Source organism: Gigantopelta aegis, chromosome 10 (assembly GCF_016097555.1).
Source record: "Gigantopelta aegis isolate Gae_Host chromosome 10, Gae_host_genome, whole genome shotgun sequence".
Lineage (NCBI taxonomy): Eukaryota > Metazoa > Mollusca > Gastropoda > Neomphalida > Peltospiridae > Gigantopelta > Gigantopelta aegis.
In genome coordinates, this window is record NC_054708.1 from 89174975 (window position 1) to 89197365 (window position 22391).

The window sequence follows — 22391 nt, forward strand, 5'->3', positions numbered from 1 at the left end:
TCTGAAGGGCTACCGCAAGCTGGGCCACGTTGGTGGGTGCTGGGTCCCTGGCGTACACTCTCCGCCCGAGAACATCCCACAGGTGCTCTATAGGGGACATATTGGGGGACTTAGCGGGCTAGTCGATTGTCGGTATGCCTTGTTGTCGTAGGTAATCGGTGACTATCCGAGCGCGATGTGGTCTGGCATTGTCGTCTTGAAATTCAATATTTCTCGCCACTGGAACAACGACAGGACGCAAAATTTGGTCCAGATATCTCTGGCCAGTCAAATTTCCATTAACAATAATCAAATCTGTTCGCCTGTCATGTGTGATCCCTCCCCACACCATGACACTACCACCCCCATACCGATCATGGTCTAGAATTGTAGCCCGGGCATATCTCTCGCCGCTACGTCGCCAATAACGTTTTCTGCCATCTGTGAATCTGAGGCAGAACCTCGATTTGTCTGTAAATATGGTGTAACGCCATTGTCGCACAGTCTGTCCCAGGTGTTGCCTAGCCCACCGTAATCGTTGCCGCCTATGGTGAGCTGTTAGGGTCACACCCTTCAGAGGACGCCTCACTTTCAGGTGGGCTTTGTAGAGTCTGTTCTTGACGGTCGGTGTTGAAATTCGCCTTCCTGTTATTGTACGGAATTCTCTGTTGAAAACAGCAGCTGATTTGAATCTATTGCGTAGAGCAATTAATGTTATGGTACAATTTTGTCGAGGTGTCGTCTTTTTAGGCCTGCCACGCCCAGGTCTCGTTGCAACCCCGCCAGTTTGACGGTACTTATCTTACACTCTAGAAATTACACTTTTTGATTTACCAAACATTCGGGCAACTTGGCATATTGACGTACGTCCCTCTATCGTACCGACAATTCACCATTTCGTCTCTTCATTAAGGTATTACCTCACTTGCATCGGTGATTGTGAGTTCCACGATAAGCACATACACGTGACCTTCTGTGTACACGTGCATCACATGCTGTTCATGCATGCTGTGAAATTTCATTTTGATCAGATGAAGCGTTTTGATGCAACGCCACTGTATTGTAACAGTGCATGTCAACGATAGTTACATTCACATCAGTCGTTCCCTTATGTTTTGTCGGTAGTATATTAAACGCATCGGATGATTGAAATGGCCATGCACAGTACTCTAGCCTATAGTCCGTCCCATCAATCTATGAAAATGATTTTTGTAAATAATTTCAGTTTGGTTTGACGTAAGCCTAAAAGTAATAGTGTGTTGGAAATAACATAAAAACACTATGTTTGTGTGCAATTTACAAATCAATTGTCTCAGAAATAAATAGGTTGTAGTAAATTCCATAGCATGAAAAAACAGGCGTTCTCTGTGGGACGGACTATAGGCTACCATTTTAGGTTAAAAAAAAAAATTGTAACAGAAACAAGTAGATTAAGTTTATTTTTAGTTAAAACATGTGCGAGATATATAATAATTATATAAACTAAATTCATTAATTCGTTGACTCGCTTATTTATGTATTTGTTCATTTTATGTTATAGGCATGCATCAGTCAATGGTGAGAAGGATTGACAACTCTTCAGCAGGTGCCAAACCACAAAACGAACATGGATCTAGCAAATGGTGACATTCTGTCAATGTGCAGGTAATGCAGACAATGTTTGTGTGTACACATGTATGTCAGTGTGCGTGTAACCATGTGTGTGTGTGCATGTGCGTGTGCGTGCATGCTTGCATCTGTCTGTCTGTCTCTTTCTTAAAGAATACAGAAAATGGGCCTTTATACAATCACTCACCAACTGATCGAGTATGTGTTGATGTAAGTGGTAAGAAGGGACATGTGGTCATTTTAATATATTTAGATACAGAAATAATTTTTAAAATAGTACTAATTTTGTTCATGCACTCAATGAATTGATAGTTACAATGAATGTTTCACCAAGAAGAGGTCTATTTGTTGGTGACATAGGTATGCCGGCTCATTTGTCTGTATGTATGGGGGGTGGGGGGGGGGTTGGGCAGCTTGATTTCTGCCCAAATTAAATGAAAATGCCAGAATCTAGATAACGTTTATTCATATTAACATTACTACCAAACAGCTATATATACCCAGCATGTGTGCAGGATCTTTCTCTTCTTTTTTCTGGGGGTGGGGGGGTGGGGGTAGAGTCTAGACTTTGGCGACCAAAGTTTATTATAGGGGGTCCAGTCACGCTCCTTTTACATGGGTTACGTTAAAAATAATACTGTGAGTAGAATGATGGAAATACATAGTGAAAAGTTTTAAGGCCAGCTCATTTTGCCCTAATTCGAAGATTGCAGCCACCCATCCCCCAGAACACTTGTGGTTGGTGTTCGACCTATTTCCCAGTTATCTCCCTCTATATCTATATTTCTATATTTTATTAGTATGCTGGGTGTTATATCTTGGTCCCCCATTTTCATTTATTTATTTATTTAGCAAGACTATTTACCTCTTTTTTATTATTATTATTTTGTTTTAATTTGCACCCCTTCCGAAATATATACTGCACTTTTAATGACTGTTAGTAACTGGATTGCTATATATATATATATGTTTTTCTTAATATTATGTATTTAATTTTATTTATTTTCATTATTATTTTTGTATTATTATCTTTAAATTTAATTTAATTTAATTTATAAATAAATTTATTAATATATTTTATATATTTATAAATATTAACTGATACACTTCTTTTTGTTTACAAAAGTACATTGTAAGCTCAACGTTCGGTTCTAGAATGTCATGCGCGGCGAGGAGTTCCCCCAACCTAAAAATAACGCCACTGGATAGCTATTCGCGACGTCATTTACGTTTATGCTAATAAATTTAAACGTGATTAGCAATTGGTGTTTGTCCGCTATCCGCATTTAGTTTTATCTGCTCCTCATGCATACGGCCCCAAGTACTGAGCACTGGCTGCAATGAAAAACAGCCTACCGACTGGGATTAATCAGGTAAATAATTCACCACTGAGGTATGTTCTGCCCCACCCTACCCCCACCCTACCCCCACCCTACCCCCACCCTGGCTTTAAATGACATCAGAAGAGCCCTGTACATAAAATTATGAAGCACTACATATATATATTAATTAAATGCAGTACATTTTTTTTCTGTTCTTTTTCTTCAGGTTTTACTGTCCGAAGCATCTCCACAATGACAAGTGATTTTTGTAGAAAAACTGAAACAAAAAATATAATTCAGGCATAAACAAAACATTGGGAATGGGCATTCAAGTCATCCGGAGATTGCCACCTATAAAAAAGTCAGAAATAGTACTCCATTCTCCAAATTGTTTTATTAAACAATAATTGGATATTTTTATGTTAAGTTAAATATAAAATATACCTATACATGTCCATGAATTAGTCCAAGAACAGTGATGTGAATGAATAAAAAGATATCAGTGAAGTGTTGTAACCAGACATGAGCTGAAACTTGGCCGTGATCAATTTGACTTCGACTTGACATTTAATCTAAGGCAACATCGGTGTCGCCTTGAAAAAAACCTGACCACAGGCATTGTACACATTCACAGGTGAATGGTGAAGAACTTGTGGAACACCTATTCATAGATAATAATCAGGTGTTAAGTACTTGTATCAGAGCATTCAAAGCGACACTGGTGACACAAAATCATGCTCATCTAGACTGGACCACACCCATGTCTGATTCTTTGCTTCAGTCAAAGAGTTACTTATAAGGTTCATTTTATTATTTAGTTGTTTTTTCTCTTATTAATAAGTATTATAAATAGAAAATTGCTAGAATTTGTTTAAAAAATTTTTTTAATCCACAAGCCATCTGATCAGTGATTTAAAACATTGACTAGCCTCGATTAAAAATTCAACCCTACTTTACTTTAAGTCAATACAATTTTACTAAATAATAGTAATAATCAGATATGTTACCTAAAGAGGGAGATAGAGATTAAAAACACTAACATTGGGAAGTGTAGGGTGGGGGAAGAATATTGATGTTTAGAAAATAGACTTAACTGCAACATATGACCCCCACCCCCCCCCCCCCCCCCCCCCCCCACCCCCAAAAAATAAATAAAATAAAAAACAGAATTCACTAGCTGTCGAGCATGGCAATAGTAGTTACTTACTAGCCATGGGAGTGGGACAACGATAATGTAGAAGCCCTGAATACATATTTAAACAAATAAAAAAACATTACAAAGAAAATGAACAAGTATTACTACAAACAGGACATGACTGCAAACGCAATGACTACAAAATCAGTGCTGTTAAGGAGAACGTGTATTTACTAGTGGTCACTAAGAGGCTCTGTAACTTGGAAACATAAAGCCCGGTACCTGCCTCGGTGGTGTGGTTGTTAAGCCATCGGACATAAGGCTGGTAGGTACTGAGCTCGCAGCCTGGTACCTGCCTCGGTGGTGTGGTCGTTAAGCCATCGGACATAAGGCTGGTAGGTACTGAGCTAGCAGCCTGGTACCTGCCTCGGTGGTGTGGTCGTTAAGCCATCGGACATAAGGCTGGTAGGGACTGAGCTTGCAGCCCGGTACCTGCCTTGGTGGTGTGGTCGTTTAGCTATCTGACACAAGGCTGGTAGGTACTGAGCTCGCAGCCCGGTACCTGCCTCGGTGGTGTGGTCGTTAAGCCATCTGACACAAGGCTGGTAGGTACTGAGCTCGCAGCCCGGTACCTGCCTCGGTGGTGTGGTCGTTAAGCCATCTGACATAAGGCTGGTAGGTACTGAGCTCGCAGCCCGGTACCTGCCTCGGTGGTGTGGTTGTTAAGCCATCGGACATAAGGCTGGTAGGGACTGAGCTTGCAGCCCGGTACCTGCCTCGGTGGTGTGGTCGTTTAGCTATCTGACATAAGGCTGGTAGGTACTGAGCTCGCAGCCTGGTACCTGCCTCGGTGGTGTGGTCGTTAAGCCATCTGACACAAGGCTGGTAGGTACTGAGCTCGCAGCCTGGTACCGGCTCCCATCCAGAACGAGTTTTAACGACTCAATGGGTAGGTGTAAGACCACTACACCTCTTGTCTCTCTCACTAACCCCTAACCCACTATTCTGGATAGATAGCACAGATATTTGAGGTGTTCGTGCCCAGTACAGCATGCTTGAACCGTAATTTGATATAAGCATGAAAATAAACAAAACAAAACTGATGTTCTACAATAAAGTGAACAAAAGTTGGAATGAAAGACAAACTCGGGTGATGATCAGTCTGAATTGGTTTGTATTATAATATTGTGCTACAGACTGACAGACTAGAAGAATTTCTGGCAGACAAACTGTGGGTGGTAATGATTTGGCAGACTCGTGAATGAAACCCGTTATGTTATTGTTCTACTTCTCACATTTCTTCACTGCTGTATACAGTGGCGTAGGAAGGTGCCAAAAAAAAGGAGGGGCATACACACATATTATATAAATAAATATAAAATATAGAAATCATCCCTGCTGCTACTGGATCAAGAAGTGGGGGGACACATGCCCCCCCCCCGGCTCCTACGCCAGTGGTATATTACAGGGAGCAACAAATACCTTAATTCCACCTGCTTTGTTAGCTACTTCATACTTGTATACCTGAGGGTTTCTCCTGAAGGATTTTGTCGGTAGCTTCAGCCAACAATTCAATCATGTGGTTTGTAACATCCCGTGGACTACGAACCTGAAAACAAGCATCACAAAGGCAGAACTAGGAATTTGATCGCTGTTTATTTTATTTAATTCAAATAAACACGTTATTCAGTCTTTGTCAGGTCATAGGGTTTAGCAGGTGCAAGAGATCACCAGCAGCCCGACCGGGGTCGACAGCGGGCAGGGGCAAGAGATCACCAGCAGCCCGACCGGGGTCGACAGCGGGCAGGGGCAAGAGATCACCAGCAGCCCGACCGGGGTCGACAGCGGGCAGGGTCGACAGCGGGCAGGGGCAAGAGATCACCAGCAGCTCGACCGGGGTCGACAGCGGGCAGGGGCAAGATATCAACAGCAGCCCGACCGGGGTCGACAGCGGGCAGGGGCAAGAGATCACCAGCAGCCCGACCGGGGTCGACAGCGGGCAGGGGCAAGAGATCACCAGCAGCCCGACCGGGGTCGACAGCGGGCAGGGTCGACAGCGGGCAGGGGCAAGAGATCACCAGCAGCTCGACCGGGGTCGACAGCGGGCAGGGGCAAGATATCAACAGCAGCCCGATCGGGGTCGACAGCGGGCAGGGGCAAGAGATCACCAGCAGCCCGACCGGGGTCGACAGCGGGCAGGGTCGACAGCGGGCAGGGTCAAGAGATCACCAGCAGCTCGACCGGGTCGACAGCGGGCAGGGGCAAGATATCAACAGCAGCCCGATCGGGGTCGACAGCGGGCAGGGGCAAGAGATCACCAGCAGCTCGACCGGGGTCGACAGCGGGCAGGGGCAAGAGATCACCAGCAGCTCGACCGGGGTCGACAGCGGGCAGGGGCAAGATATCAACAGCAGCCCGATCGGGGTCGACAGCGGGCAGGGGCAAGAGATCACCAGCAGCCCGACCGGGGTCGACAGCGGGCAGGGTCGACAGCGGGCAGGGGCAAGAGATCACCAGCAGCTCGACCGGGGTCGACAGCGGGCAGGGGCAAGATATCAACAGCAGCCCGATCGGGGTCGACAGCGGGCAGGGGCAAGAGATCACCAGCAGCCCGACCGGGGTCGACAGCGGGCAGGGGCGATTGTGGTCCTGTTGAATTTTGAATGACCTGTAGGATTAAGTCAAAACATGAAAAGGTGAGTGATCACTGGCACTTTAGTCCATGAACCGAGACCCCAAATTTGACCAAACATAACTATACTTTATTGATAGGTGGATGTATCTGCATCTCAAAACAGCATGATAGACTTTTTTGCAGAGTAGCTTAAAATCAGAAAATGGGTTTTAGTAGAGAGGGGGTATTTTTCTAAAAAAATTATAATGTTTCTGTATGTTAATATATAGATAGTTTTAATCACACAAACTGAAATGCACTTGCCAACATTCACCAGGAATTTATTTTGAACTATCCCCAGCTAACTGAGGCATTGCAACATCATTGTAGTCCAAGATGGCCACCAATATATAAGCAAATCGTAATTTATAACAAGGAAATCATAACATCGTATTTTACATCAACTGGGAAGATATGTTTATGTTATTGAATGAGTTTTATGGGCCAAGGAATTCATGTATAACAACCTCTTGCTAACTGACATATTGCATTATTTAAATGCAAGATGGTCATGAAAATGGCCACCAACAGTAAGCAGTGGCCATATCTTACATTCTACAAACATTCCCCAAAGAATACTTTCTACCTCAAATACAGGGGTGGGGTATATGGAAAGCATTTCAGTTCTGGTAATCATTTTGTAATACAAATTTTATCATTGCATGAATCCAAGATTCCAAAATGGTTGCAAAAAGAAAGAAATGATCACTGTATTTGTTAAGTATTGCCTAAAACAATCATTTTGAAACCAACTGCTACGTTTTAAGGGTAAACCAATCTTTTCCCCCCAAAATCTACATATAAGTTGCTTTCTTACACACCCAATGGTGAGAAATCATGCATTATTTTTGATAACACATGGGTTGTTAACACACGGACTAACAATTTCAAGACATACAACTGGCTGCTCCTAGGTGATGACCAGGTCACCAGTGCCAAGCTTTCAATGAAAAACAACACGTGGAAATATTACACTGTGACGTATAGTTAACCTGACAATCATGTGTCTGTGACGCGCAAGTTAGTTACAAGTGCAATGGCTGTATATAACTTTTAATCAAAAAAGATGTTAAAATTTGCTTAAAACCTGGTTTTTGAGGATATATAATAAATAGATTAATACATTCATGTTTGTTAGATACCATTTATCTTACAACTCGTTTAAAAACATATCAAACTTGCTTTTGCTCGTTAGATACATTTTAAAACAACTCGTGAAATAAATGGTATCTAATGACCACTCATGTATTATTCTTTAGACATGGATCAAATAGTTCACAATGCCAACATTGCTGTGATAAATGGGCACGGAACATTTTGTTTTCAAAATTTTGATTAGCGACAGTCACTAATCAATCTGAACATTGATTAGCGATTACTAATTTTGTGTAGCAATTTTTTTTAAACATATACATGTAGCATGATTAATTAAATATGAACAGACAGTTTTTAAATAAGTTTTATATCATTTATTTATTGCATTTTTATTTAGTAGCCATAAAGAACAAATAATTTCAGGTACAGTCATGTTTAATGTACATAATGTGGTTAGTCATTCTCCTGTTTCAACTTTGCTTGCCATGTGACATCAACATTCAACAAACAGTATAAAATATATTTATTTATCTATCAATTCCAATAAATATTATAGAATAGCTCACCAGATTAAAAAAAAAACCATAGTTACTAACAAGTTGTGTTTCCTGCCCGCAGTTACACAATAATTAGGCTACTTAAAACAATTGGCCTAGAGAGCTCTGCCATTTAATACTGATTTCTGTTATTAGGCAGGTGTCTGGCATTTACATACTGATTTCTGTTATTAGGCAGGCCGTGTCTGGCGTTTACATACTGATTTCTGTTATTAGGCAGGTGTCTGGCATTTACATACTGATTTCTGTTATTAGGCAGGCCCTACCAAAATGACTTATATTTTTTACTCATAAGTGAAGTATAAGTCAATACTTTTGAAGTATAAGTGACTTATAAGTAAATGATTAGGTTTTGTATGCAAATGAAGTATCACTTATACAAAGTATATGTGACATATAAGTGAAGTGTTAACCATATATATAAGTGAAGTGTAAGTCATTCGCTTATATTTAACAGAAGTGTTAGATATATATAAGTGACTTATAAATGAAGTACCAGGTATAAGTGAAATATAAGTGATTCACTGATATTTACAAACATTGCTGTATGAGTGAAGTATAAGTGATTCACTGATATTTAACAGAAACTGTTGTATAAGAAGTATAGGTGAAGTATAAGTGATTCACTGATATTTACAAACATTGCTGTATGAGTGAAGTATAAGTGATTCACTGATATTTTACAGAAAATGCCGTATAAGTGAAGTATAAGTGAAATATAAGTGAAGTATGAGTGATTCACAGATATTTACAAACATTGCTGTATAAGTGAAGTATAAGTCATTCACTGATATTTTACAAAAAATGCTGTATAAGTGAAGTATAAGTGAAATATAAGTGAAGTATGAGTGATTCACTGATATTTACAAACATTGCTGTATAAGTGAAGTATTAGTGATTCACTGATATTTTACAAAAACGCTGTATAAGTGAAGTATAAGTGAAATATAAGTGAATATCAAAGGCTGTGGTATGTTCTGTCCTGTCTGAGGTAAGATCATATAAAAGATGACTTGCTGCTGTAGAGAGCTTCCTCTGAAGACTATGGGTCAGAATTAATTATCAATTTAATTTTTTACATCCAGTAGCCAGTGATGAACTAATCAGTGCTCTGGTGACATCATTAAACTAATGAGGCCAAATTTCAATATTCTCAGGTAATCTCTGTATTAATGCGACTGACCCTATCTCCACCCACTAAAATGGACCCCAATTTTGATCAAGCTACCAACTGGTAACAAATGTTTTGTCAAGAAAAAGAAAAAGAAAAGAAAAAACAAGGGTGAAACAACAGGTTCAAAATCCATGAATACCATGGGAATTCCCATGACCCATTTAATTCAAATAATTGTTTTAAAAAGTTATTGTTCTTATGTCACCGGTACAGTATGACAGCACTGTCAGCAAGACATAAAAATTGAAGCACAATAGTCTTAACAAAGTGGTGTTTCATTCTCTCACATCCCTTTTCTTCAGTTATGTCCTGTTCAGTGCCATCTTAATATATGTCATCCAACATTCAGATGGGATTCTGCAAAACAATTTAAAAGAAAAAAATATTTTATATAGTCTGGATAGATCTGCTATGTACATGTACAGTGTAATTAGTAATTGTTTAAAGTAAACATTTAGTTCTTTCTATTAGTTTTTAAAGACTAAGTTAGAGAATCATAGCCTACCAAGTTTCAGATGTGGGGAATCAAAACTTCAGGAAAAAACAAACTTTCAGTTATATTTTCAATTTTACTTCTAAAAATAATTGTTTAAAAAAATATTCAATCAAATATCTAGGATAAACGTTAATTTTTGTATTAAAACAGACTTTGAAATATTCAATGTTGAACTTTAATTTTAATTAAGAAGAAACCAGAAAATAAAATACATACATGTATATACATGTATTTTTAATCTCTTAAGTTTTGAAAACTACTAGAAAGAATCATGCAAATAACTGTTTATAAATTTCTCTGATTCAACTGATTATATATGTTTCCATAATCCAAATGGTAAAGTTTTATGTATTTGCATACATGTGCATGTTGAGGATATTAAAGCTGGATGATCAACTTCAATAAAACATCAGTCAGACTGATTTGTTCAGTACATGAACCATTACAACATATATGTATCTGGAGTTAACTGGTGAATAAATGAAAACATCCATTTTAATTGTGCATTTTGTAAAAAATATGATGACACTAGGTTTTTCTTTTGGTGTTCTCTGTAGCATCTTTATTTTTCTGAACAAACAATAGGTATTTTGACTTTAGAAAAGTTTACTGTAAATGATATTAACATGCAATGATTGGGCTTATAAAAATTAATATGTGTATTAAGCAAACATAAAAGCTAACAAATATTTTTCATGTTACTGTTTAAAATGTCAGTCATTACAACTGCCCCCCATTTCTCATGGACTTTTAATTAGCACTGTGTGAAGTAAATTAATTACTCCCAGTCTGCTAGAAGTAGAGATACACATCCTTTTGATAAGACAGGTACAAAGTGATCAGGTGACAACTCCCATTCTCATATAGACATTTTATTGCCCCAATTAGTGGAGCTATGTAATCCCTTTGTAAGGTGATATCTGAAGACTTCCAATGTTTGTGAATTCCAGAAGTTGATGAACATTACATACATTATTTTAGTTATATATATATATATGATGCTTTTCAAGTTGGTTTTATCGCATAAACTGTTTTAATGTACAATGGCACAAATGTTCCTCCATTACCGGAAATGGAGGGACAGGTCACAATGATCAAAATTATATAATTAAAAATTATAACTTATTAATATTTCCAAGCTATCAATTGATCATATGGATTTAAAAACTTTAAAATTTGCCTTGACATAAAAAAAAAGAAGAAAAATCATGTTTGTTGGTAACAGAGGGAAACCACAAGTATATTTTAATTAATTACTACTAACTACTTATAATATTTAAATGTAAACAACACCACCAAACCTTTGTGTGACAAAATAACTATAATCAGCACTAGTTTGAACTTTTAGTATAGTTGTATTCACTAAATGAAATGTTTATTCACATGCATTAACATAAATAAAGAGAATTTATCAAACAAAGGAATGCCGCCATTTTGTCTATTTGAAAATCCAGCAATGATTGTAATGCATGGCTTTTAAATGAAACACATGAACTGTTGAAAAAAAAAATAGGTGCTACATGTAGTCAGATACTTACCAAATTAGTTTTCCTGCATGATAGACTTGTTCCACGGACATGAGGTATAGTCTTAACTAAACACATGTGCACAAAGAAAATGTCCAGGTGACAGGTGGTGAGTCTGGAGGGTCTATTTAAGTGAGGAGGTAGTATGGGATAATTATAATCATATAGCATCATGTGTATTAATATTAATATTAATTATAAAAATTATTATTACTGGAAATACTATCAAATTCTGTTACATGTATGTTTGGTTGTTTAGCCACTGTTCCCAATGAATTTGATAAATCCTGTGAGAAGTTATGAATTTTTTAAAAATAACCATGAAAATGTTTTGGACTTAGTTTTTTCTCTGTTCATTTGGAACACATCATTTCCTTTGCAAAAAGACTATCTCCAAACTAATTGTTCACTTATATTTCACTTATAGAAACAAACAAAAAATGTCTTAATTCCAGTTCACTTATACCACTGATAAACCACTTATAGGTGAAATATATGAGGAGTATCAGTGATGTATCAGTTAACCATTCTTTTCACTTATACTTATATACACTGATACTTCACTTATACCAATATATGGGTAACTTATAGGCCACTTATAAGTGGCGTATATGTAAAGTATAAGTTTGTATAAGTTATTTCCGTAAGGGGCGCGCGCGCCCCCGGTGTCTGGCGTTTACATACTGATTTCTGTTATTATAATAATAATAATAATAATAATAATAATAATAAATTCTTTATTTAGTGAGGGTAACACAGTTAGCAAAAGCTAATCTTCCCTGAGGCCCTCAGGTACGAACAATACAGAATTACAATGCATACATTTATGAACAAATAGAAAATACATATATGGCAATAAACATATGTACAAATGATATTATTTTAGAAAATATTTCTTGAGTCTATATTTAAAAACAGCAGTATTTGGCGATGATCGGATAGCTTTAGGCAATTTATTCCAAAGTACTGGTCCAGAGTAACTGAAAGCATGTTTAAATAAAGACATTTTAGGTTTTGGAATTAATAGATTTCTATCCTCTACATTTCGAAGGTTGTAGGGATTGTTTTCTCCAACATATATTAATAAGTTTGAAAGATAGTTTGGGGCTTCATTGTATAGACATTTATAAATTTGTAAACATTTGTGATAGTGGATTCGTGTTTCCATTGTCATCCATTTTAACTGTTTAAATAGTGGGGCAGATGGAGTAATAGGATCTACATCTAATATCATCCTTGCAGCTCTCTTTTGCAGTTTTAGTAAACGTTCTAATCCATCCTGATTACAGTTTCCCCAAATTACACAGCAGTAATCGATGAGTGGTAAAATATACCCATTGTAGAAAAGTTTTCTTGCATCTAAATTTAAATACCTAATGATTTTTGATAACAGATACAGACGTTTAGAGATCAGGGAACACACATGTTTAACCTGATTTGTCCATTTTAAATTATTATCAACTTTAATTCCTAAAAGTTTTTCGCATTCAATGTGTGTTGCAGACGTTCTGAATTTATTATAAGAGAAATATCATTTTGGATTGTAACTTTTTGTCTTGTTCCTATAGTCATATATTTGGTCTTTTTTGTGTTTATGAACATTTTATTATAGGAACACCATTTTTCTACACTATTCAGATCTTGCTGTAGTTTATCTTGAATTTGAGTAACAGTTTTCCCTGACATGAACATTGTTGAATCATCTGCATACATACTTGTGGTACAATGTTCAATGTATAGTGGAAGATCATTTATGTACAGTATAAAGAGAAGAGGTCCTAGTATGGAACCCTGTGGAACACCATAAATAATGGATTTAGGTTCTGATGTTGCCATTTCTATAGTGACTTGCTGTGTCCTGTTTGTTAAATAAGATTGGAACAAGTTAAGAGAAATTCCCTTTGCAGCCATAAATGTTTAACTTTTGAATCAGAATTGAATGGTCCACAACATCAAAAGCTTTTTTGAAATCAAGAAATATGACTCCATTTAGATTTCCTTCATTCATTTCATGTAACCATTTATCAGTTATATCAATAAGTGCTGTTTGGCATGAGTGTTTTGGTCTAAAACCTGATTGAGATGAGTGTAAAAGGTTAAATTTTGTTAAGTAATCATAAAATTGCATGGAGATATGTTTTTCTATTAATTTGGACAGTGTTGGCAATACAGATATTGGCCTATAATTTGTAGCTTCAGTTTTGTCACCAGTCTTGAAAATTGGAGTAACTTTAGCATTTTTAAAACATTGTGGATAAATACCACTGTCTATTATTTTGTTAAAAATAAATGTTAACGAAGAAGCAATTGCCAAGGCACCTAACTTAAGTATTCGTGGACCTAAGTTGTCATCTCCAGATGATTTATTGACATTTAAGTTCTTAAGCTCATTATAAAGATAATTTATTTGTACAGGAGCTATCTTAAACTTTTCCTCATTTGGGAGTCTCTCTTTTACAAAATGTTCCACTTTCTCGAGATTTGGCATATCATATCCAGAATTAGTTCTCAAATTTTCAATACAAGAAGTAAAGAAGTCATTAAATTTGTTTGCTATGTCGGTCTTATCCTTAAGTGTTGTTCCATTGTCAGATTTCAGCTCTGCTGGACTTGATATATGTGGAGGATTTAGCTCATGGATACATTTCCATAATTATTTTGGATCCCTAGGCAGGTGTCTGGCGTTTACATACTGATTTCTGTTATTAGGCAGGCCGTGTCTGGTGTTTACATACTGATTTCTGTATTAGGCAGGCCGTGTCTGGCATTTACATACTAATTTCTGTTATTAGGCAGGTGTCTGGTGTTTACATACTGATTTCTGTTATTAGGCAGGCCGTGTCTGGCGTTTACATACTGATTTCTGTTATTAGGCAGGTGTCTGGCTTTTACATACTGATTTCTGTTATTAGGCAGGCCATGTCTGGCGTTTACATACTGATTTCTGTTATTAGGCATGCTGTGTCTGGCATTTACATACTGATTTCTGTTATTAGGCAGGTGTCTGGTGTTTACATACTGATTTCTGTTATTAGGCAGGTGTCTGGTGTTTACATACTGATTTCTGTTATTAGGTAGGTGTCTGATGTTTACATACTGATTTCTGTTATTAGGCAGGCCGTGTCTGGCGTTTACATACTGATTTCTGTTATTAGGCAGGCCGTGTCTGGCGTTTACATACTGATTTCTGTTATTAGGCAGGCCGTGTCTGGCGTTTACATACTGATTTCTGTTATTAGGCAGGCCGTGTCTGGCATTTACATACTGATTTCTGTTATTAGGCAGGCCGTGTCTGGCGTTTACATACTGATTTCTGTTATTAGGCAGGCCCTGTCTGGCGTTTACATACTGATTTCTGTTATTAGGTGGGCCGTGTCTGGCGTTTACATACTGATTTCTGTTATTAGGCAGGTGTCTGGCGTTTACATACTGATTTCTGTTATTAGGCGGGCCGTGTCTGGCGTTTACATACTGATTTCTGTTATTAGGCGGGCCGTGTCTGGCGTTTACATACTGATTTCTGTTATTAAGCAGGTGTCTGGTGTTTACATACTGATTTCTGTTATTAGGCAGGCCGTGTCTGGCGTTTACATACTGATTTCTGTTATTAGGCAGGCCGTGTCTGGCATTTACATACCGATTTCTGTTATTAGGCAGGCCGTGTCTGGCGTTTACATACTGATTTCTGTTATTAGGCAGGCCGTGTCTGGCATTTACATACCGATTTCTGTTATTAGGCAGGCCGTGTCTGGTGTTTACATACTGATTTCTGTTATTAGGCAGGCCGTGTCTGGCATTTACATACTGATTTCTGTTATGAGGCAGGTGTCTGGCATTTACATACTGATTTCTGTTATTTGGGAATAAGATTGTCTCAATGTTTTTGTTTAGCTTGAAAAAAAATAAGATGAAGTTTGTTTTGTTTTATGACACCACTAGATCACATTGTTAGGCATCAACCCTTTTGTTGACATTTGATATGGTAACTCCTTTTGGTAATATTATACATATAACGGAATAACCGGATACATATACTAGAAATTACAATGTTACGAGGATAAAACTTGATGTCGGATGAGTTTGTCAAAACAAATTGTCATGGTCAATGAAATGTAGTGATGAAGTACATATATTTTATACATGTATATATAAATTATTAAGAAACAGAGAATGGGAATGATAAAACTGATTCCAGTCTTTACCAAAACATCAGTTATTGACTACAACTTGCCGACTGATCACAGCCAGATTGCCATTATAGACTTGGTCTATATATGTTGTAACATTTCTTCTAGATAGTTTCAAAATAGATTTGTTCACCCTTAAGACATAGAGATCAGGATAAGAATTATTATTTTAGATGACATTTTAGATAACTTTACTTGTAGATATACATGTATTTTTCATGGATTGAACACCTTCAAAACGTAGCAAACAGTTTCGAAACGATTGTTTCAGGTGATGCATATAACACATTTCTTTCTTCTTGCATCCACTTTGATAACCATCTTGAATTCTGGAAATGATAAAATTTCTCAGTAGAAAGTTAATGCAATAACTGACTTTCTTGCCCCCTATAAAACCCAGTATTTGAAGTAAAAATGATTCTTTGGGGGTAAATTAAACTGTTAATTTTATGTGCTTTTGATAGCTGGATACTAATAATAAAAATGCTTTAAAATTTAAAAAAAATAAAAATTATTTACTTAATTAATTAATTAATAACAAAGTGTTTTCTATCTGGTTCATTTAATGAAAACAAAAAACCTGAAAGGAACTGTTTCGTTGTCTGGGAATAAGCCCTCCTCATGCTAAGTTCATAATGAGTTGTCTGGGAATAAGCCCTCCTCATGCTAAGTTCATAATGAGTTGTCTGGCTAAGTTCATAATGAGTTGTCTGGGAATAAGCCCTCCTCATGCTAAGTTCATAATGAGTTGTCTGGGAATAAGCCCTCCTCATGCTAAGTTCATAATGAGTTGTCTGGGAATAAGCCCTCCTCATGCTAAGTTCATAATGAGTTGTCTGGGAATAAGCCCTCCTCCTGCTAAGTTCATAATGAGTTGTCCTGGCTCCTTGCACATATTTCCCATCAAATATGGTAAGAAAAGATAAGAAACAAAGAAAATAACAAAAAAAACAAATAAAAAAAGAAAGAAAGAAAGAAAGAAAGAAAGAATGAATGAATGAATGAATAAAAGAAAGAATGTTTTAACAACACACTCAACACATTTTTGTTTAAGGTTATATGGCTTCAGACATCTGATTACGGACCACACAGATAATGAGGAAACTCACCAACACCATTCCATGGGCCACTCTTTTCAATCAGCAGCTGAGGATTAAGTAACAGGAATATTTTGTTTAACGCCACCTCATATCTTTTTTAATTATAGCAATTTGGTGTCTCTATAATGTGGTTATTTTAACATTTGGTGTTCCTGTCCTGGACAGAGGAGCCGGCTAAGGCTGGCACCTGTACCCATGACAGGCGTGCACTACAACAGCTTGCTCTGAATGTGCAGGTAAAACCCTATGACCTGCAGACCTGTCAATCCTCCCGGATTCCGCAGGAGTCTCCAAGTAGTTTGATCAAACCTCCCTCAAGCCTGCACAGGAGAAAAATTCTCTGGGTAAATGGTATTTTTGTAAGCATAAAAAATATTCTATCTACTTTCGCTAAAATAATATAAGGGAAATAACTCCGCCTCTTTTTTTTATATGGAAAACTTTGGCTAAATTCGGTTTCCAACAATGTAACAGACAGAATTGTCCCGACTGTTTTAACGTTTGCCGAAGTGAGAATTGTGGGATATATTGTTAAAAAAACACATGGAGTTTATAAAATGAAGTGTTATTATAATATTAATACATGTATTATAATGTTAAGTTTGTTGTCATCGTAATGGCAACGAATGGTGTTGCCGCTGATTCAACAGGCTGTGTATTGACATTCAGTGTTGCCATATATCAAACTATCCAATTTAGTCCTAATAATGCATTTGGCATATCAGACATGTTCCCACTAGATTACATAATGCAACTATAATGAATCTGAAGTGCCAGACTCTGGCCCAGAGTTGACAGGATACACATGATGTTAAAATCACATGTCAAGACAACAAAAAGACCAATTAGCTATATAAACAATACTTGTATCAGTTAGTTTTGTATGATTGTGCAGTAAAATGTTGGTAACAAGAGAACAATTCAAGGGATTATTTTTGTACAATTAATAAATATATATTGTGTTTGACATAAAGTGGGGTATAATTCTGGTATATTTCACACGATGTCCGTAATGAAGTTTTACTTATGATTAGTGGAAATACAATGTTTATTACATTGTTATAATGATTTTAAATAAGTACCACACCATTGTTCCTCATTATAGTAAAAACTAAATATTAATTTATAAGATTTATATAAATTTGTCTTAGTTACTTTAAGTTAGGTACACAAATCACAAATGATGATGTACAACGCCGTATCATAAGTTTTCGCGATAATCCAAAATGGCCAACGTAAACACGGGTCAGTATGTAAATTTTAAAAACAAAATGCGGCTAGTAGAATTAATAACCAAAAAAAAAAAAAACTTTGAATGTATTCCACATTCAAATTTTCCCATATGTCAAGAACTGCAGGGGACAACTCTTAAGACGTTTTTATGGTTAGGGCCTTGTTTTGCAGTATTTTTTTCATTCTTAACCAAATATTTTCTATTATGTTCAAGTCTGGTGACTGAGCAGGCCATGTCATACAACAAATATTATTTTCACGTTTATATGCCTCGATTAATCAAGCTCTATGACAAAGTGCATTGTCATCCTGAAAACGATATGGTTTATTGATAAAATGTTGTGCTAAACCAGGCCAGAGATGATTGTCGAGTATATCACGATACTTTTCAGCATTAATGTTTCCATTAACCATACATAAAGTTCCGACACCATGCCATGTAATGCAGCCCCAGATCATAATCGACACCCTTCATTGACTTGGAACAGACATGCATTCGGGACAGTATGCTTCATGTGCAGCTCGCCAAACAAAAACATGGTGGTTTTTGCCAATTACTATCTGAGATTCATCACTAAATATCACTTGACTCCACTGGTTATTAACATCCCACCATCTCCTGTCCAGGCACCATGACAGTCGCTTTTTTTTTGTTCACTTCACGGACACTCATTTTTTTTCCGAATAACTCGCCTAAAAATCTTATTTTTGTGTAAAATTCTTTGAATTGTTACAGGATGAACTTTCACTCTCCTACCTTGATTAAAATCAGCAGTTATATCTCTAAGAACTTTCCCGTGATTTTTTTTGACACTCCAAAGTAAACATAATTCTCCTCTAATTGTGATCTTTTGTGGTCGACCAGTTCTTTTGGCGTTCTCAACACTTCCGCTTATACAATATTTTTTCCACACGGATCGAATGGTAGACTCGGGCACCGTCAATAATTTAACAATTTCTGCATTTCTGTGGCCATGAGATTTTAAGTCAACAATCAGTTGTTTTTTCTCGGTAGTGAGATCTGTGGATTTGCAACCCATTTTTGCAAAACACCGTCTGCTTCAAGATCAAGGGAGCAGACGACTAATTCATGACGTCACCAGTGTAGCTACGAAAAAATATATAAATAGGGATTGTATCAAAAGGCTTGGTTTTACGTAACTTGGGAAAAACATGCATTTTGCGGAAGGTAGAAAAGCGCTTCCGTGTTACTGACGTCTTTTTCGCAAACACTTTTGATACAGCGCTGTAAAGTAACCGTTAAGTGTAATACCGTAAATGTACTAATTATTGTTTAAATTTCTTGTCAGTGTTCTTAACATTTTTGGATAAAAGAGTTATTTTTGAAATATGTATTAAATTATAATAATATTTTATATATATATATGACATTATGTAGCGTTCGTATAACTTATTGTAATAATTTTTTAAAACTTGTGATTTTGTTAAATCATGTGCATTTTCATGTTGATTAGGAAGCAAATAACAGTGCTATGAATATTTTATGAGTTTTCTTTCTAGCTCTTTCAAAAAAGAAAACAAAACAAGTAAAACAAGAGGCCTATTGGCCTACAGACCTTGTTTTTTTTATTTTTAAAGTTTGACAGTAACAGATAATTAATTTTTAAAAAATCCTTTAGAATATCCAAGACTGCCCCAGAATAATATTGTACTAAGTTTTAGAAAAATACAATCGAAATTCTATTAGAAGCTAGACTTCAAACAAAAGATGACGGACAAATTTCAGACACCAGCAGACAGACCGATAATAGAAAATCCCCACTGATGAACATCATAGCAGAGATAAACATTTTTATTTAAATCTTTTAAATTTAAAACTCTAGTTAAAAAAAAAAAAAAAAAAAAAAAAAAAAAATGTTAACTTTTTAATTAATTTTCTTTTTATTTAATAAATTGTCAATACTTGCAAAATATATCTCCTGTTTGTGAAGACTGCACGAGAAAATCATAGTACCATGTTTCAGAAGTATTCGATCATTAAAGAAGACAGACTTTTAAATTTCCAAAGTTAAGACTGATCGACCCAAAGAATTATAATAGTATCAAGTTTGAGAACTATCACATCAAAACTCTAGGAGAAGATAGACTTTTAAAAGTTCAATGTTAAATTTCTACTCAAAATGTTTAAATAAAAGTTGAGAAAATCAAAAAATTTCAAAATATCTTTCTATTAGTTTGTGAAAGTCATCTCTTAGAATACTTATACTAAATTTCACAACTATCCAATTAAAATTCTAGATGATAGACTTTTAAATTTTCAATGTTAAAACGCTCCTTAACATGTTTAAATTTAATATAAATTCACATATTTGAAATTTCTAAACATTTCTCTGATAGTTTGTGAAGAAAATCACAGTACCAAGTTTCAGAACAATCTGATAAAAACTCTAGAATATTTAAAAACATAAATATAAATGTAGACTTTTAAATTTTAAAAACATTTAATAAAAGTTTAAACTTTCCAAAATACATGTATCTCATTATTAGTTTGTGGAGGGTCTCCGGATCATTGTACAAAGTTTCAGAATAATTCAGTCAAAATACACATGTACTAGGAGATGACAGATTTCAAAGGAAAAGACGGATGAACAGGTGGATGTATGGATGGACAGATCAGTATTACAAAAGCTCTGCTGACGAATGTCACAAGTGAGGTAAAAATATAAGGCCGAATTTATGAAGCTCTGCTGACGAATGTCACAAGTGAGGTAAAAATATAAGGCCGAATTTATGAAGCCTGTTTTTCTGAAACGCAGGTAAACATTTTAAGACATAAACAGACCATAAATTAGACCAGTAATTTTCATCTTTTATGCACCCTTACCTGTACCATTCGCGAGACCATTGTGCTGGTATCCAAAGAGTCTGAAATGTAAACTGTTAACTGGAGCCATGAGTCGGACTGTGGTGGCCCCGCAGGAAGTATTAAACTAGTTGTGTCTTCGTTTCCGTGATACAAGAGAGTATCTGAAATGAGAAAACAGCTTATTACTACACCACTTCATTATGGCAAACAAACACATTAAACTTTCTAAACATCAGGGGCAGTATGAGGAGCGGATAAAACTAAACGTGGATAGCGGCTAAACGCGGATAGCTAATCGCGTTTAAATCTCTCAGGTTGTTTGGTATGCAGGAACGTAAATGACGTCGCGAATAGCTATCCGGCGTAGTTATTTTTAGATTGGGGAAACTTCTCGTCGCGCATTGAATGTTGGTATTAATAAATGTACTTCCGTAAACAATGCACAAGCAGACGTGAACAGCAATGGAAGGTAAACGTGTCAGGAAGGCTAATTTTAGTAATACCGAGTTAAGAATTTTGCTCGAAGAAATAAATGTGGAGAGTACTGTGTTGTTTTCAGCTAACAGTCAAAGCGTTACAATTTTTTTTTTTTTAAATTTGGCAGTCCACAACAAATAAAGTAAGCGCTTGTGGCGTAGCACAGCGCACCCCTCAAGAGTGCAGAGATAAGTGGAGGGGGCTAAAAGGCGCTGTGCTACGCCGTGAAAAAGATCAAAGCAAAACAGGGGGAGGATCTAAAGAAAAGCCCATTCCTTTTGAAGACGTGATTGTGGCAATCATTGGGCAAAATTCTGTACTATTTGATGGCATAGAAGGTAAGATTTAAGCAGAAAGAATAAAGTTAGCTTTTTCAGTTTTGAACAACACCACAATGCAGCACATCTGGCACGTTTTCAGGAATTTCACCAGGACGGAGTATACACTGTAACCAGTAAAGTTTAGGGGCGGGGTAATCTCAATCGAGATTAGGGGGCGGGGATGAGGTTTGAGGCATGCTTTCCTCCAAAATGTATTGGAGGTTGGAGGGGGGAGGGTTTCCAAAATTGTTTGGAGCATTTAGCTAGGGTTTTGGGTTGAAACCCACCCTCTGTACACGCACCTGCATATTGATTTAATAATCATCTATTTTTGGAAACCCAAATTTCTCTATTAACAGCAACAAATCATTTACATGTACATTCCCACATACAGGACAGCACATACCATGACCTCTGATATACAAATTGTGGGGCAGAAGAAAACATCTTATTACAATCAATGCATCATCAAAACACAAACACACGTACACACATTGTCCACTTACAAATTTAATTCACTGCACCACAAACACACACACACACCATGACTAGATGCAGAGGGGTTCTGGATCCACCTTCACTCTTGAGCATTAGACTTGTTTTCCATAATTTTAAAATGTTTACTATTTTAATGGAATGTACAGTTATTAATTTTCCATATTATTGGAACACTGTTTTAAT

At 36.6% G+C, this 22391-nt stretch overlaps 1 protein-coding gene across 3 annotated transcripts in view; it reads right to left on the reverse strand.

Annotated features, from left to right (window-relative positions):
* The window catches only part of LOC121383076 (polycystic kidney disease protein 1-like 2), a 307953-nt gene that overhangs the window by 133510 nt on the left and 152052 nt on the right, over window positions 1-22391 (reverse strand). For all 3 annotated transcript variants that reach the window (XR_005959252.1, XM_041512850.1, XM_041512851.1), the window contains exons 10-12: window positions 20932-21074; window positions 5569-5653; window positions 3110-3186 (exon numbers count right to left, since the gene is read on the reverse strand). Coding sequence is in view for 2 of the 3 variants with exons in the window: in XM_041512850.1 (XP_041368784.1) it covers window positions 3110-3186; window positions 5569-5653; window positions 20932-21074 (305 nt within the window). In the remaining variant the exon portion in view is untranslated. The remainder of the gene's footprint in view (window positions 1-3109; window positions 3187-5568; window positions 5654-20931; window positions 21075-22391) is intronic.